Source organism: Gigantopelta aegis, chromosome 3 (genome assembly GCF_016097555.1).
Source record: "Gigantopelta aegis isolate Gae_Host chromosome 3, Gae_host_genome, whole genome shotgun sequence".
Taxonomy (NCBI): domain Eukaryota; kingdom Metazoa; phylum Mollusca; class Gastropoda; order Neomphalida; family Peltospiridae; genus Gigantopelta; species Gigantopelta aegis.
Window position 1 is genome coordinate 6297808 of NC_054701.1, and position 19059 is coordinate 6316866.

General features: G+C 42.4%; 2 protein-coding genes across 2 annotated transcripts in view; both read left to right on the top strand.

The window, feature by feature from the left end:
- LOC121367447 overlaps nt 1–1749 on the top strand; it is a 36942-nt gene extending 35193 nt beyond the window's left edge. Inside the window, exon 3 of the transcript XR_005957381.1 lies at nt 1698–1749. The gene's annotated coding sequence lies outside the window, so the exon portion shown is untranslated. The remainder of the gene's footprint in view (nt 1–1697) is intronic.
- A 364-nt stretch (nt 1750–2113) lies between these two features.
- On the top strand, nt 2114–9862 carry LOC121367448. The gene is made up of 4 exons (XM_041491626.1): nt 2114–2171; nt 2825–2880; nt 7184–7320; nt 8911–9862. Exons 2-4 carry the CDS (start codon nt 2852–2854, stop codon nt 9246–9248), a joined length of 504 nt encoding a protein of 167 aa, XP_041347560.1. The 5' UTR covers nt 2114–2171; nt 2825–2851; the 3' UTR covers nt 9249–9862.
- The last annotated feature ends 9197 nt before the right edge of the window (nt 9863–19059 follow it).

Consider the following 19059-nt stretch of genomic DNA (forward strand, 5'->3'; position numbering starts at 1 on the left):
CTTATAATTCAATGAGTGATGAGCGAGCAAGTCAGTACGACCTAGTTAAGGCGGCAGTGTTGAGGGCGTGTGAATTACGACCTGAGGATTATCGTTTACGGTATAGTGAGTTGAGAAAAACGCAGGGTCAGTCTTATAGTGAGTTTGTGGCTAAGAAGGCAGGGATGTTTGATAAATGGGTGGTATCTCATCAGGCAGAGTCATATACCGAGTTACGGGAGTTGTTGATCTTACAGGACATTAAAAATGGATTACCAGTTAGCTTACGTATTTATTTAGAGGATCGTGATGTCAAAAGGATAGAGGAGGCAGCCATAGTGGCAGATGATTACGTGTTAATACACAAAGCCCAGGCAGTACAGGGTAGCTCTTTACAACAGGGTGATAAGAAGAAATTTCAGCCAGGTTTTCCCCGGGAAAGTAACTATCGGGGAGAGTCATCTAGTTGGTCAGCTAGTCAGGCAAGGAATGCACCTGGTGGGCAAAGTAAGGATAAGCCAGCATTATCAGCCAGTGCACGAACTTTTCGTCCACATTGCAGTTACTGTAAAAAGGATAACCATCTTGTCGGGGACTGTTTTAAAAGGAAACGCGATAATGCGCAAGTGGTCGGTTTAGTGAGGTCAGCTCCGTTAGCGAGAGAGTTAATGGTTAGTCCCATGGCAGAGAAGGTAAACCCGTATGTGTCCGCTGGTATGGTTTGTGATGTGAAACAAGAGTTGTGTCCTAAGGCAATATCAGTCTATCGAGATACTGGTTGTAGTCAGTCGCTTATAACATCAAAGTGTTTAGCTGGTATTAAGAATTCAGATACAGGACGTAGTTTGGCTTTAACCTCAGTTACTGGAGAAAAAATGGTTGTCCGGTTACATAAGGTTTTCTTGTGTTCGAAGTTTGTGACGGGACCAGTCATTATGGGTGTTGTGAAGGACTTGCCTATTGAAAACATAGGAGTTTTGTTGGGTAATGATTTGACTAGTCAGTGTTGTCAGCCGAAATGTGACCAATTGTTAATTAAAGACAGCCCTTTACTAGTAGGAGAGAGTGAGGTTGATGAGATATCCTGCGTGTGTAATTACTGGGGCTATGGCCAGAAGGGTAACACGAAACCCAGAGGATATTTGTGATTTGTCTGATACGCGTGTGAGCCATGAAATTGGAGTGCATAAGGTTATCAGTAAAATGGTAGATAAGTCAACTGAGGAACTAAATGTGGTGGAACCTGTTGATCTCCCGCATAGGGGAATTGAACCAGCTGTGTTTGATAGAGGGGATTTACCTTGTAATAGAAAAGAGTTAATTCTAGAGCAGATGGAGGATCAGATGTCAGGTTATGATATGGACAAGGGAGTGTTAATGAATAAGGGAGTTAGAGATAGGAAGGCTAGGAAGCAACTGAGCCATGCTCAGAGCAAAATAAAATCAGTGTTTGATAGGAAGGCTAGGAAGCAACTGAGCCATGCTCAGAGCAAAATAAAATCAGTGTTTGATAGGAAGACTAGGAGTCGGGAATTTAAACCAGGGGATAAGGTGCTGCTGTACCTTCCCATTAAACGGGGTTCATTGCAGAACAGGTATTTCGGGCCCTATGTTGTGCACAAACGGGTTAATGAGACAGGGTATGTGATAAACACTCCTGATAGGGTTAGGAAAAGTAGGTATTGTCACATCAATTTGCTAAAAGGTTATTTTGACAGCCTGCCGATAGTTCCAGTGCTACCTGTCCAAATTGAGAGTCACTCAATTTCCTGTGATGACGTCAAGACTGCAGAGAGAAAATGAACCAACAGCCAGATTCTAGCAGACTTGAACCCCCAGCGAGAAAAGTTGACTACGCTGATACAAGACAATGTTTCCATTTGTCAGGACCTTCCAACGGTTACCAATACCTTAAGCCAGGATGTGCGCTTGGAACCCAACGCTACACCGATTCGACAGCATGCCTATCGGAGAAAAGCTGGAAAACGTGCGACACTGAAAAAGAAAGAAACGAAGTTCCAGTGGTCAGGTGAATGCGAGAAGTCATTCAACCGTCTCAAGCAGATGCGCTACTCTCTCCCGTGATGGCAGCACCCGACTACCGAATGCCGTTCAAGCTAGCTGTGGATGCCAGTGACGTGGGAGCTGGAGCTGTGCTGTTCCAGGAAGACGAAAATGGACTGGACCATCCTGTAAGTTTCTTCTCCAAAAAGTTTGACAAACACCAGGTGAACTATTCCACTATAGAGAAGGAAGCTTTGGCCATGGTATAGGATGTTATAGGATCCCCGTGACAACACCGAAACACATTTTATAGTTTGCACATGCATCGCGCAGTTGCGTGAGGTGTTATTCTCGATTTTGACAATTTACAGGAAGGCCCATTAATCACTGTAGAACATTATTTCTGTCAATCGTTTTCATTCTGTGGATCATACAGTTGTTATTGTCTTGTTTTAGTCATTTTTATTGTTTGAATTTGCGATTTACTGATAAAAACCCGTCAACTTTCAAACTTCACTTCTGACCCCAATCGTCCTTCAAGATCTTTGGTGGTCATAAAACCTACTGTAATACTGAACTACAGGTTATAATGTTTGTCCAATTAATTCACTATTATCATATAACCATTCCCCACAGCTAATATACCTTACAATTTTGGGAACTGTAAATTCTTATTAGAGTTCGCCTACTTTTTTGAAGACTATATATTTGAAAGTGTGTCTAACCACTCGTGTAGTATTTTCTTTATACATCGTGAAATAGGGGCTAGAACGGGATATATATCAGTGGGTGGGACGGTTGCTGGTGTATATTGAATATTATTGAGTTTTTCTTTCAACAGACGTGTCTGTAGCAGACTATTGTGAAAATGAATATCTACCATCGGATGGAAACCAGGTTTGTGATTTAAAGCTACAGTCAATATATATATAGATATAGATATAGATACATACATACACACATACATACATACATACATACATACATACATACATACACACACACAAACATACATACATACATTCATACATACATACATACATACATACATACATACACACATACATACAAACATACGTACAATATATAGATATTCATACATCAATACATACTAGCCAGTGCCAGGTCTGCCAACTGTTTCATGCACGTAAGCGGGATCGACCGCGTAGATTGTAGGCCCCATGCATATGGTTGAGTTAAAGAGCTTCCTTTTTATGGAAGCTTCGATAGCTCAGAGCGTATCGTGGTTAGTCTGCAAATTTGCGGGCGAATCGGTGCCACAGGTTCGAGTCCCAGCAACGGCATGGGACAATTTGTGAGGCCAGAAAGGATTTAATTATCCCCTGCGCCAGTGCGTTAATATCTATGTATGTAATAGTCAACCTCGACATACATACAATATATAGATATTCATACATCAATACACACGTACATACGTACATACATACATACATACATAAATACGTACACACACACACACACACACACACACACACACACACACACAGACACCCACACAACCACACACCCACACACTTGTTATCTATTGATCTCACATCATATTGTTATCTATATTGTTATCCTAACAACGGGGTGGGGTGGTGGTATTTAACTAAGTCGGCCGAGCGCAGTTGTTATCAGTAGTCCTAACAACGGGGTGGGGTGGTGGTATTTAAGTAAGTCGGCCGAGCGCACTTGTTATCAATTTTCCTAACAACGGGGTGGGGTGGTGGTATTTATGTAAGTCGGCCGAGCGCACTTGTTATCAATAGTCCTAACAACGGGGTGGGGTGGTGGCATTTAAGTAAGTCGGCAGAGCGCACTTGGTATCAATAGTCCTAATAACGGGGTGGGGTGGTGGTATTTAAGTAAGTCGGCAGAGCGCACTTGGTATCAATAGTCCTAACAACGGGGTGGGGTGATGGTATTTAACTAAGTCGGCAGAGCGCTCGGGTGCGTGGGTTATAGGATCGGACCTCCTGGGCGGACCCATTGGGTTTTACCCGTTCAACAAATTCCCCACAACTGGTATATGAAAGGCCGTGGTATGTACTGTCCTATATGCGAGTTTGTGTATATAAAAATCACTTGACACCAATGCAAACATTTATTTCATCATTCTTTTCACGGCAACCACCGCCATCATCATCACCACCGTCTTCATCACCACCACCACCACTATCATCATCTTCACCATCACTATCTTTACCATCACTATCGCCATCATCGTCTTCACAATCATCACCATCACCATCAACATTACCATCATCATCGTCACACTATCATTATCATCATCATCATCATCATCATCATCATCATCATCATTAAAACTACGACCATCACCATCATTAGCACTACTACCACCACCATCATTATTATACCCATCATCATGAATATCACCATCACTATTAACACCATTACCGTTATCTCTATCATCATCATCATAATTTATTTGAATATTCATTAAATGTTTACTTTCAGATGATGATGATAACTAGTTTAACGTGTCCATATACCACTAAGGTTTCGAAGACGCCCATCCCGAGTCCGACCTCCGATAAGATCGGTGGCCTGACTCGGGATTGGGGGGGGGGGGGGGGGGGGGGGGGGGTGGTTGAAACTGGGCAGAATTTTGAAAATAGCAATTAGTAAAGAAGTTAATAGATAAAATAAAAAAAAAAAAAGGTTACAAGCCAAAAATAAAAAAGAATTGACTGCTCGGCCGAATATTTATATAATTTGGAGCATTTTAGAAGGACAGTCCAAAATTAAATAAGAGAAAGAAGAGAGGATCGGACTATTTAATAATATTAAAAAAAAGAAGAAGTAATTTCGACATAAAATTTTGAACTCAGATCTAAAAGTTTAAAGTCCGATCGATATGTCCACGCGAGTGGCCTCGTTAAGGCCGTTTGGGTGCACAGCATCTACGGGGAGGTGATGTTGTTTGGGGGAGGGGGGGGGGGGGTAGGTCGAGAGCGCACGAAATAACGTCCAACTTCATCGCTGGTCAAGTTGAGAGTCTTACTTACAGATCATTATTGTTGTAACCGCTGAGGCAAGAATACAAACTGTAGCGGTAGAGGAGGATGTTGCGGAGACACTGGTCGAAAAGATCAACAGTGCTGCGACAATTATGTTAGCCCCTAAGATTTAGTGAAACATCTTTATACAGGCCATCCATTGGAGGGGGGGGGTAGTTAAGCCACGTTTTACTCAGTCCGGCCCTGTGTTAAGTATGACATATTGGCGTGGGTGGGATGAGTGGGTGCTGGTCAACAGTACAATGTATTCAACGTCTTGTCATTGAAACTAGTGAAGCTAGCGTAATAGATCATGATACGTCTGATTGTGACTGTCACGAATTATTTAATTAGGTCATTCTGTTATTTATGGGAATTATTTGACGAGATCTAACCATTGTATATTGCTGCCATCCATAAAGTATGTACCTTAAACATCAATGATCTGTGGGCGGGGCGTAGCTCAATGGTAAAACGTCGCCTGATGCGCGATCTGTCTAGGATCGATCGATCCCCGTCGGCGGGCCCATTGGGCTATTTCTCGTTCCAGCCAGTTCACCACGACTGATATTTCAAAGGTAGTGGTATGTGATATTCTGTCTGTGGGATGATGCATATAAAATATTTTACTAATGGAAAGATGTAGCGGGTTTACTATCTAAGACTATGTGTTAAAATTACCAAATGTTTGAAAGCCGATGATTAATAAATCAATGTGCTCTAGTGGTGTCGTTAAACCAAACCAAACATTGTTGGAATGTAGATGCACGATTAGCGGCCCTCTCCTACTTGTTCACTCTTTGTACGTGGTGGCCGACCCCCCCCCCCCCCCCCCACCCCGTATGACGTACGTACTTTATGGACGCCTTCTAAATTAATGTTCGAGTGCTGTCTCCATTACTAAAGCAAAAGAATGTTTGTCTGAAGTTTAGTGTATCGCAAGATGGACTCAGGTTTCCCCCCCAAGCTCTGTACCACGGTCAAAGGCGGTGTTATGTACTGTGGCAACATGTATTTAAATCAGGATCTGTTATGAAATAGACAAGAAAAACAATGATCCATTTAGCATAATTTTGAGAGGATACCTTAGTTAGATGTTTGTTCAATTTGTTGTATGGCATTTATTTTAATGCAATATTTGTAGCTATTGTGCCTATTGAACTAAAATGTTTTTTGAGGCCCCTAAATTCAGTGGTTAAAAACACATAACAAAACCAAAAAAACCCAAACAAACAATGAAACAAACAAAACACACACAAAACAACAACACCAACAAACACAGTTTCCCATTTGATCCAGTAATTTAGTACATGACTGGTATATTAAATATACATTCAGCATATACACAGGAATCTAAAATTATATGTTTTAAAACACGAATTTAAAATGTGTTGCATTTAACAGCATTTGCTATGATGAATTTTACATGTAGAAAGTAGGAAATTGCATCTCAAGACATATAGTTTAAAACATATCAGGGAAAGTGTGTCCCCCAAACCCCCTTGAAATTCCGGCGCTCTGTGCCCTCGATCTCCATTCGTCACAGTCTAGACCATCCCCCTTTACATAATTGTCTGCGCATGCGCATATTTCAAACGTACATACCTTTCCTGTTTCGCTTAAAAGACATATTGAGTTTCACCAGGTAAACATTGGACTTGCTACAGCTGATAAAATTAAGCAAGAAAATTTAATTGATCTGAGAGTAATAAAGTTTTTTTGTTTGTTGAACAAAATTAAGCAGCGGTGAAGACTAACTCTACGCATGGTATCTCATGGTGAACGAGGGTCACATTATTAGTATTTTTAAAGTCGCAAACCCGAGTTTTAACTGAGGAAAATGGACCCAAAGTTTGGTTAATCCATTTCGATAAAGTTACAAAAAAGTGAAACAAGAGTCTGCAATGTTGAAACGTAGAAATACTCTTAAAAAGTAGACTAAAGCTCGTCTCCGTTACGTCTCACAGGTACGTGCGTCTTTAAAAGATGACAAATTCATTTCGTGGTATTATAAAACACCAGGATGACCAGAAACACTTTCAGATGTACGGATACTCTAAATAATAAAATCTAAGTAATATCTGATTTTATTTATAACAGCCTCGGCTCTAATGGTGAAAAAGACAGCGCAGTGTTTGAAAACTAGGGTCTGTCACTTTAAATGTTATCTGTTCCAGAGTTACCCTAGGTCTCGGAATAGCAGGGGGCGCTGTTGTTCTGCTTATCATCATCTTCATCTACATCTTCTGGTTTGCGATTAAGGACTGCGCCGCACGAAAGGTAGAATGCCACTGCATTGGATGCTGGTGTGAAGGTAGGCCCTGGGCGGATCTAGCTATTTGAGAAGAGGCTTTTAATTTTAATTGCATTTCATTTCAACTTATTTTTGTGCTTATATCCAATTAAAGTTCAAGCACGCTGTCATGGGCATACACCTCAGCTATCCGGGTTGTTTGTCCAGGACAGTCGGTTAGTGGTTAATGAGAGAGAAGAGGGTGTAATGGTCTTACACCTATCCATTGAGTCGTTAAAACTCGCTGTGAGTGGGATCCGGTACCGGACTGCGAACCCTGTACCTACCAGCCTTATGACCGATTGTTTGAATAACAAGATCAGCGAATCCGGTTAATATTAATAAGTTTGACTGTCAAATTATAGCAGCTCAAGGGGAAGGGGGATCCGCCACTGTCGGCCTTCGATTATACTCCGAATATTTTGATCATGTTAAGAATTAAGCCCGAAACACAGAAAAAAAAGATAAAAAGATAAAAAGTTTGTTTTGTTTAACAACACCGCTAGAGCACATCGGTTATTGGATGTCAAACATAACCGTTAAACATATTTCCATTAGTAGAAAGGGATCTTTTATATGCACCATCCCACAGACAGGATAGCACATACCACGGCCTTTGATATAGCAGTCGTGATGTACTGGTTGGAACGAGAAATAGCCCAATGGGACCACCGACGAGATTCGATCCCTGGCCGACCGCGCATCAGGCGAGCACTTTAATTTATTATCTAAATTCTGTTATATAACTGGTCCGACGGGAGGAGGGCGCGGGGACATTGTTAACCCCACACCCACCCGCACTACATACACTCACTGTATATTAAACTAGTACGCATGGAGAAACAAAAGATTGCAACAGGCGCACCAGCTATAAAATAATAATTACGACGGGAGAAGGGGGCGAGGGCTTTGTTTGTTGTATACCCCACCCGCAATACATATACTCACTGTATATTAAACTAGTACGCATGGAGAAACAACAGACCCACCAGCTATAAGATAATAATTACGACGGGGGGAGAGGGCGGGAACATTGTTTGTTGTATACCCCACCCGCACTACATATACTCACTGTATATTAAACTAGTACGCATGGAGAAACAACAGACCCACCAGCTATAAGATAATAATTACGACGGGAGGAGGGGGCGGGGGCATTGGTTGTTGTATAACCACTGTATATTAAACTAGTACGCATGGAGAAACAAAAGATTGCAACAGGCGCACCAGCTATACGGTAATAATTACGACGCCTTCCGCCCCTCCTCCTCCATGTGATAAATTCTGCCACAGCTCTTAACTGGTTCTTTTGTTGTATTACCGGCCTCGGTGGCGTAGTGGTTAAGCCATCGGACTACAGGCTGGTAGGTACAGGGTTCGCAGCCCGGTACCGGCTCCAACCCAGAGCGAGTTCTTAAGGGCTCAATGGGTAGGTGTAAGGCCACTACACCCTCTTCTCTCTCACTAACCACTAACCAACTAACAACTAACCCACTGTCCTGGACAGAGAGCCCAGATAGCTGAGGTATGTGCCCAGGACATCGTGCTTGAACCTTAATTGGATATAAGCACGAACATAAGTTGAAATTAATGAATTTTGTTGTATTTCAGTAAGACGCATTTACCACGATAGTGGATGTTCCCGCAGCGTGCAGGCTGTGAATTACAGACATTCGGGATATAGCTTGGACGAACCCACGGCATGGAGACAGCCCGGGACCATGTCTCAAGAACCGTCCAACGATATTCATCCTAGTGCACCACCCATTTCACGCAGTGATGCTGGCCCCAGTGTCCCACCCATTCCAAACGTGTCTAAGAACCCCGGAGCCCCACCGCCGTCTTATCATAAAGCACTGGACATGCCTAGAACCGCAGCGGAAACAACGCTAGAAGAAAATCCACCGGGGTATAGACAAGCTGTTCAAGTGTATGGCGTTCTTGTCTGATGCCCATCAGTGGATTATGCTGCCGTGGGCACCCTCCCCTCAATATTGATTGAAAACACATTTTACTGCATAAACAACAAAAGGATTGGGCACAAGTTTGTCAACGCACTAGACCCTCTCGTATATTCAATATAATATTAATGGCGAATTATTTCAAATACTTGCTTATTGAAACTTTTTTTTATTGCTATATAGCAATGAAATATATAAATCTACAGCGATATTCGGTGAAAAGTCATATTTTCACTGTAGTTTATTTACAGTGAAAATATAGAAATCATACTTATAATTGTGTGATCAATTCATAGAGGCTATTTCATGTTGGTTTTTTTCGAATACGATTTTTATTGTCAACGAGTGATGTGTGAAAATATGGTTTCCACACATCACGAGTTTACATAAAAATCGTATTCGAAAATATTCTATTTATTATATACATCTTTCCTAGTTTTTGACAATATGTTTCGCATTTTTTTTTGTTAATGTCTTTCGCTGATCCTATCGAAAACACGTAACGTCATGATATATTTCTTCCGGTTGAACCTTTGTTGAAAATTTACTTGACCATGGAATTTAAAAAAGAAATACGAATAAAAAGTATCTTTATTTAATTATTAAATTAATAATTACTTAATAATACTGATATGAAAAATGTCATTGAGTGTAAGTTAAACTTAAACTTGGCATTCGATTCGTTTTGTTATTGTGTTTTTTTGTGAGGTATGTTTGCACAGCAGTATTCGCAATTCGTGAAAATATGGGTTTCACACATCACGAGTTGACATAAAAATCGTATCCCCATCTCTCTGTCTCTGTCTCTCTCTCTCTCTCTCTCTCTCTCTCTCTCTCTCTCTCTCTCTCTCTCTCTCTCTCTCTCTCTCTCTCTCTCTCTCTCTCTCTCTCTCCAACCCATACACATCGGAAGTCAAAGGTGTTGCAAACATTTGCCCTGATGGCTACACCCTGAATTACCTCAATAATAATAATGTGTGGTATTACGTTGTGAGAACTATTTGTTCCAAACGTAAACACCTGCGTACAGCGACACAAACACCTGCATACAGACACACAAACACCTGCGTACATACAAACACCTGCATACAGACACACAAACACCTGCGTACATACAAACACCTGTGTACATACAAACACCTGCGTATACATACAAACACCTTCATACAGACACCTGCATACAGACACACAAACACCTGCGTACATCCAAACACCTGTGTACATACAAACACCCGCGTACAGCCACGCAAACAACTGCGCACATACAAACACCTGCATACAGACAGAAATATTTGTTCCAAACGTAACACCTGCGTACAGCGACACAAACACCTGCATACAGACACACAAACACCTGCGTACAGCCACACAAACACCTGCGTACACACAAACACCTGCGTAAAGCCATGCAAACACCCACGCACATACAAACACCATGGTACAGCCACGTAAACATCTGCGTACATACAAACACCTGCATACAGACACACAAACACCTGCGTACAACCACGGAAACACCTGCGTACATACAAAAACCTGCATACAGACATACAAACACCTGCGTACAGCCATACAAACACCTTCGTACATACAAACACCTGCGTACAGCCATACAAACACCTGCGTACATACAAACACCTGCATACAGACACACAAACACCTGCGTACAACCACAAAAACACCTGCGTACATACAAAAACCTGCATACAGACATACAAACACCTGCGTACAGCCATACAAACACCTTCGTACATACAAACACCTTCGTACAGCCATACAAACACCTGCGTACAGCCATACAAACACCTTCGTACACACAAACACCTGCGTACAACCACGGAAACACCTGCGTACAGCCACATAAACACCTGCGTACAACAACGTAAATACATACGCCTATCTGCGCAAAAACCTGCGTATATACAAACACCTGCGTACAGCGACGTAAACACCTGCGTACAATTCACGCAAAAACCTGAGTAGAGTCACGTAAGCACTATACTCGCAAGCCAAGGTACCATTCCGTACAGTAGACTCAACTGCAGTAGACTGTACGCAATGGTACCTTGGTTTGCGAAGATGTGCAAACACAAGCGTACAGAAAAGCATAAACCTGATTAACATCATCCAAAATATAGCGTACAGGCCGAAAAGAGTTTTGTAAAATGTAAAATAAACTATATTATATAAAGTGGCAAAAGTGGCAATACGATACGGACAAGTCGCGATACGATACGGACAAGTCGCGATACGATACGCACAAGTCGCGATACGACACGGGCAAGTCGCGTTACGACACGGGCAAGTCGCGATACGATACGAACAAGTCGCAATACGATACGGGCAACTCGCGATACGACACGGGCAAGTCGCGATACGATACGAACAAGTCGCAATACGATACGGACAAGTCACGATACGACACGGGCAAGTCGCAATACGATACAGGCAACTCGCGATACGATACGGGCAAGTCGCAATACGATACGGACAAGTCACGATACGATACGGACAAGTCGCGATACGATACGGACAGACAGACAGACAGAAATGCAACATATCCATACCACCAATACGTGGGTCGCGATATCGCCAAATTTAATCACCCTGTTTATTAGGCAGTGTTATTATTATTTATCGTTTTGGGTTGTCCTGGAGTTCGTAGTCGCTCAAAATTAATTTGATGCAAAACACGCTCAGCGAAGACGGATTTATCTGTTACCGGGGTTACGTGAGTACCTTGATCACTCGGTACGGGGACTTTAACGAAATTCATAATATATCGTATATATCGCGATAAAGCTGCCTAAAATCGATGCATCGTATCGTAGCTCACGTATCGCGATACGATACTGTATTGCCGTATCGTTGGTATCTTATCCGGATGGTAGTCGCTATGAGACTTGCTTCTTTTAATTCAGCTAAAAGTCCATATTAAAAGTCTCACTTACTTTACATGTATATATACTCTTCAAAAAAAGAAACGCAAAAGGGTACAAATGGGTTATAACTCCGATTTTATGTTTCCTACCGGTTCATGCTTTGTGAATATAAGGTCATTGCATGTCCCAAACACATTCCCACGGTTACATTCGATAAAACGCAGCTACTGTACAATAAAGTTCCAAAATGTGAATATTCGCAAAAACGCAGCCACGTGCAAACCATGTCACCACTGCACGTGCTTTGTCTGCACGTGCAACATGAACACCGACAGTATAAAAGTGCAGGGTGTTCGCTTGCCTGGCCTCTGTATCTGGCCGACAGTTGACAATCCAGGACATGCCACGTCTCAGTGAACCGCAGAGAAACAATGCCATCGGCCGACTAGACGCAGGCGAATCCAGAACGGCCGTTGCCAGGGCATTCCATGTGTCCCCAAGCACCATCTCCAGACTGTGGGACCGTTACCAGCAACATGGATCAACACGTGACCTCCCTAGATCCGGTCGACCACGGGTCACTACCCCCGGGCATGACCGCTACATCCGGGTACGCCACCTTCGGGAACGATTGACTACTGCCACCTCCACAGCCGCAGCAATACCAGGTTTGCGCAGGATATCCGACCAGACCGTACGGAACCGCCTACGTGAGGTAGGAATTCGTGCCAGACGTCCAGTTCGAGGTGTCATCTTAACACCACAACACCGTCGACTCCGACTGCAGTGGTGCCAGATTCATCGACAATGGCCTCAACTGCGATGGAGACAGGTGTGGTTCAGTGACAAGTCCCGATTTCTGCTCCGACGTCATGATGGAAGATGTCGCGTGTATAGGCGTCGTGGTGAACGTTATGCGGCAAACTGCGTGCAGGAAGTGGACAGACTCGGCGGGGGTAGTGTCATGGTGTGGGCAGCCATCTCACACACTGGCAGAACTGACCTGGTCCACGTGCAGGGCAACCTGAATGCACAGGGCTACATTGACCAGATCCTCCGGCCACACATCGTTCCAGTTATGGCCAACGCCAACGCAGTGTTCCAACATGACAACGCCAGGCCTCACACAGCACGTCTCACAACGGCTTTCCTACAGAACAACAACATTAATGTCCTTCCTTGGCCATCGATATCACCGGATTTGAACCCAATTGAGCATCTATGGGACGAGTTGGACCGACGCCTCCGACAGCGACAACCACAGCCCCAGACCCTGCCCGAGCTGGCAGCAGCCTTGCAGGCCGAGTGGGCCACCATCCCCCGGGACGTCATCCGTACTCTAGTTGCTTCAATGGGCAGGCGGTGCCAGGCAGTTGTCAACACACGCGGAGGCCACACCCGGTATTGACTCCAGATGACCTTGACCTTGGTGGTGTGTCCTATCACTTACTCACAATGGACTAGAGTGAATTGTGAACAATCCTGCAACATTTGGTAATTATCGGACTCACCATTCAATAATTAAATCAATTCTCCAAATGTTACGACAATGTGGTTTTGCGTTTCTTCTTTTGAAGAGTATATATAAGTGGTGTAGTTAATAGAACGAGATATTTGGTTAACTTTTTTTATAGTGAGAGAGGAAACCTGAGATCGCCATATAGACTACACTGATTGAAAAGTTGCATGAGATCTTTTGTAATTTATTTAACATTTTACACTTTCACCTAATTAATTAAATACCTAATATAATTGTTTTAGATCTTAACGAAACGTGTTGGCCCCGCCTCTCTACAGTCATTCTGTACCTAGCACCATACACCACGATAAACCAGTTTAGTTCCACACACCACGATAAACCGGTTTAGTTCCACACACCACGATAAACCGGTTTAGTTCCACACACCACGATAAACCAGTTTAGTTCCACACACCACGATAAACCGGTTTAGTTCCAAATACCTTGTCTCTAACAGTCATTCTATACCTGCCACCATTCACCACGATCAACTGGTTTAGTTCCACACACCACGATAAACCAGTTTAGTTCCATACACCACGATAAACCGGTTTAGTTCCACACACCATGATAAACCGGTTTAGTTCCACACACCACGATAAACCAGTTTAGTTCCAAACACCTCCTCTCTGACAGTCATTCTGTACCTGTCACCACACACCTCCTCTCTGACAGTCATTCTGTACCTGTCACCACACACCTCCTCTCTGACAGTCATTATGTACCTGCCACCACACACCTCCTCTCTGACAGTCATTCTGTACCTGCTACCACACCTCCTCTCTGACAGTCATTCTGTACCTGCCACCACACACCTCCTCTCTGACAGTCATTCTGTACCTGCCACCACACACCTCCTCTCTGACAGTCATTCTGTACCTGCCACCAAACACCTCCTCTCTGACAGTCATTCTGTACCTGTCACCAAAGACCTCCTCTCTGACAGTCATTCTGTACCTGCCACCACACACCTCCTCTCTGACAGTCATTCTGTACCTGCCACCACACACCTCCTCTCTGACAGTCATTCTGTACCTGCCACCACACACCTCCTCTCTGACAGTCATTCTGTACCTGCTACCACACCTCCTCTCTGACAGTCATTCTGTACCTGCAACCACACACCTCCTCTCTGACAGTCATTCTGTACCTGCTACCACACCTCCTCTCTGACAGTCATTCTGTACCTGTCACCACACACCTCCTCTCTGACAGTCATTCTGTGCCTGCTACCACACCTCCTCTCTGACAGTCATTCTGTACCTGCCACCACACACCTCCTCTCTGACAGTCATTCTGTACCTACTACCACACCTCCTCTCTGACAGTCATTCTGTACCTGCAACCACACACCTCCTCTCTGACAGTCATTCTGTACCTGCTACCACACCTCCTCTCTGACAGTCATTCTGTACACAGTGAACTGGACCTGTAATTTACGTGTACTGGCTCTTCAATCCACGTCAAAGACGATTTGATGCAGCTTACTGATAACGATAAACGTGATAGATTACTGTTCGTGTGGCGAGTTTCCAACTACCTCTTTTGGTATCTACTTCTTAAGAATGTTGGAACTGATGTTTATCTCTTCTCTAAACGCTATACAGACACAAGATACCCGCCTGAAAACATAAGTCTGTGACGCAGAAAGTACAGATTTCAGAGCTGTTTCCGATTTAATTACATTGACACTGTTAATCAGTTCTCCACACAGATACGACATAATGCGAATAATATGTGTTTTACTAGCGCTGGGATTCGTCAATGAAGGTATTTAATTATTTGAAAATCCGTTAAAGGAACTATCTTGATTAAGTAGCCATTGTAACGTGTTTGGCAAGTATATATAATAGTCTTTTTTTAATTATTAAAATTACAAGATTCACGTGTACTTAAATTTTCTTGTTTCGAATATAAATGTCTGTACTGTTCTGTGCATTTGTGATCATCCTAGTGTCGAAATTACTACACGTCTGACATCCAATAGCCGATGGTTAATTAATGTGCTCTAGTGGTGTCGTTAAACAAAACATACTTTAACTGTACTTACAATTTGTGAGCATCCTAATGTTTGAAGCAGCTCGATGTGGATTTTAGTTTGCAATAATTTAGTATATAACAATTTGGTTTTCATCCAAGTATCAAAGAAAATTTGAAATAATTGGATCGAATATAATCCCAGACATATCCATCAACATAATGATTCCTTTCAAATGTGAGGTGTGTTCAAATTCATTTCATCTTATTATAGGCTTATAATATTACTTAGATATATGACGTCAATAACTTAACATACTGTCTATAAATTCAGTATAGTCCATTTAATAAATATGCGTGTATTAACATTGTGTGAATGTGTGTGTGTGTGTGTGTGTGTGTGTATGTGTGTGTGAGTGTGTGTTGTGTGTGTGAGTGTGTGTGTGTGTGTGAGTGTGTGTTGTGTGTGTGTGTGTCTGTGTGTGTGGTGTGTGGTGTGTGTGTGTTGTGTGTGTTGTGTTGTGTTGTGTGTGTGTGTGTGTGTGTGTTGTGTTGTGTTGTGTGTGTGTGTGTGTGTGTGTGTGTGTGTGTGAGTGACTGTGTGTGTGAGTGTTTGTATGTATGTATGTATGTATGTATGTATGTACCGGCCTCGGTGGTATCGTGGTTAGGCCATCGGTCTACAGGCTGGTAGGTACTGGGTTCGGATCCCAGTCGAGGCATGGGATTTTAAATCCAAATACCGACTCCAAAACCTGAGTGAGTGCTCCGCAAGGCTCAATGGGTAGGTGTAAACCATTTGCACCGACCAGTGATCCATAACTGGTTCAACAAAGGCCATGGTGTGTGCTATCCTGCCTATGGGAAGCGCAAATAAAAGATCCCTTGCTGCTAATCGGAAAGAGTAGCCCATGTAGTGGCGACCGCTGGTATCCTCTCAAAACTCTGTGTGGTCCTTAACCATATGTTCGACGCCATATAACCGTAAATAAAATGTGTTGAGTGCGTCGTTAAATAAAACATTTCTTTCTTTTCTTTGTATGCATGTATGTATGTATGTATGTATGTATGTACGTATGCATGTATGTATGTCTGTGTGTGTATGAGTGTCTGTGTGTGTGAGAGTGTGCGCGAGTATGTCTGAGAGAGTGTGTGTGTGTATATGTGAGAAGGAGACAGAGAGACATATTGTGAAAGACAGACTAACATTGAGGCAAAGCGAAAGAAAGAAAAAAAGACAGACAGACAGACACAGAAAGTTCCTGAACCTCTTTTGGATATAGACACGTTAATAAAGTTAAAAGAAAGAAAGAAAAACAAACAGATGGAGAGAGTGATTGAAAATGAGCGAGAAGAAAATATAGGAGAGAGAGAGAGAGAGAGAGAGAGAGAGAGAGAGACTGAAAGAGAGAGAGGCACAGAAAGAGAGGCACAGAGAGAGAGAGAGAGAGAGAGAGAGAGAGAGAGAGAGAGAGAGAGAGAGAGAGGGAGGGAGAGACTGAAAGAAAGAGAAAGGCACACAGAGAGAGAGAGAGAGAGAGAGAGAGAGAGAGAGAGAGAGAGAGAGAGAGACACACACACACACACACACACACACACACACACAGACAGACTGTGTATGTTTATGGGCAGCTTTGTGCGAGACTTCACGAGCTGTCGCATTCCACATCTTTCCCAGCAATCAGCGGCGGATACAAGGGGACACTTTAAAGGACGAAGCCCCTCTGGACCACCTTTCTTTCAATAACTGGGGCGGGACATATTCTCGGTCACGAATATAAAAACCAATGCATATTTGAGAAAGCAGCGGAACCTCTGGGTGCGCCAACCAGCCATATCACATTTATACTTGTAACATCATCTTGTGGAGAGCCATTTATATCGATGCCTGCCGCCTGTTTGTTTGCCAAGCCATTTCATTCATTGAATAGATAATGTTTTGAAACCCCCAACCATATCAAGACAATGGCTTGAGCTGTCATATATGCTAGGATAACCCAACAGACATCGGCTTAATCAGGAATGAAGCAAGAATATGCAAGCTTCACCCAGAACAACCACAGAATATTTGTAAAGGACTATGCACGTGTAACACTTATTTTTATTAGGATAATGCTACCTTGATTGCAGGTGAGACGATTATCTGCAGCTACAACACCGTCTATATGAAGTGCAACCATGGATGCTGCTATAAACACAACGTCCCCTACTGCTGCCCGGCGGCGGAATCACCGAGCAACACGTTTACTCTTTCGTAAGGATTTATTATCTTTGTACTCAAGTTTTGTTAAAAAAAATATAATATGGAACCACTTTCCAATTTTGTTTTATAAAGTACAGTAACAGTGACTATGGAAATAAAGAAAAACATCTATTTAAAGACCAATAATAGCTACCCAAAATAGGTACACAGAGGTAAAAAGTGTTTTGTTTAACGACACCACTGGAGCACCTTAATTTATTAATAATCGGCTATTGGATGTCAAACATTTGGTAATTTGGACATATAGTTTTAGAGAGGAATCCCAATGTATTTTCTCATTAGTAGCAAGGGATCTTTTATATGAACTGTTGGCCCCGTTACTGTTAAATGTCACACTTTAGTACAGTCTGAAATGCTGCATCCAGTTCGTATGATGCTGTACCCAAACACTGCAAGCCTTAGTCAAGATTTGAAACAGCTTCAAAAGCATGAGGCTTGCTTTCAATTTGTATGACGTCAAGCTGAGACCCCAAAATTTACCAATTCAATTGATACCATCCGAGGGCACCAAACGTAACTATGCTTTTTTGATAGAGATATGTATCTGGATCTCAAAACAGCAAGATGGACTTTTCTGTAGGGCAACTTAAGGTCAGAAACTGATTTTTAGTAAAGAGGGGATATTTTTCTGAAAATTTAATAACGTTTCTCTGTATTAATCTGTATGTCATTAAATAGCTAATTTTAATAACTCAAACTAAACTGCATTTATCAGAATTCACCATGAATTAATTTTGAACAATTATCTGCCAATTATGGCATTATAACATCATTTAATCCAAGATGGCCGCTAATATATTAGCTAGAACAAGGACATCCTAGTATATTGCATCAACTAGGAAGCTATTTTTACGTTTTTAAAATTAAATTTATGGGCAAAATAATTAATTTACAACGACCTTTTGCTGAATTCTTGCATCATCATTTAAATCGATAACGGCCATGAAAAAGCCGCGAAGAGTAAGAAGTGGACATATCTTACATTCTATATATTGTCCACAAACAATAATGTATACTTCAAAACAGGGTTTTCTACATGGCAAGCGTTTTATTTCTCGCATCCACTTTCTAATGCAGAGGAATTTTATCACTGCATGAATCCAAGATTCCATAATGGTTATAAAAACAAAGAATTGACCACTTTATTACGTTTAGCAT

Coding starts and splice junctions, on each gene's coding strand:
- LOC121367448 (XM_041491626.1), top strand. CDS start 2,852: ATGAATATCTACCATCGGATGGAAACCAG. Junction 2,881..7,183: donor TACCATCGGATGGAAACCAG/GTTTGTGATTTA, acceptor TATCTGTTCCAG/AGTTACCCTAGGTCTCGGAA. Junction 7,321..8,910: donor CATTGGATGCTGGTGTGAAG/GTAGGCCCTGGG, acceptor GTTGTATTTCAG/TAAGACGCATTTACCACGAT.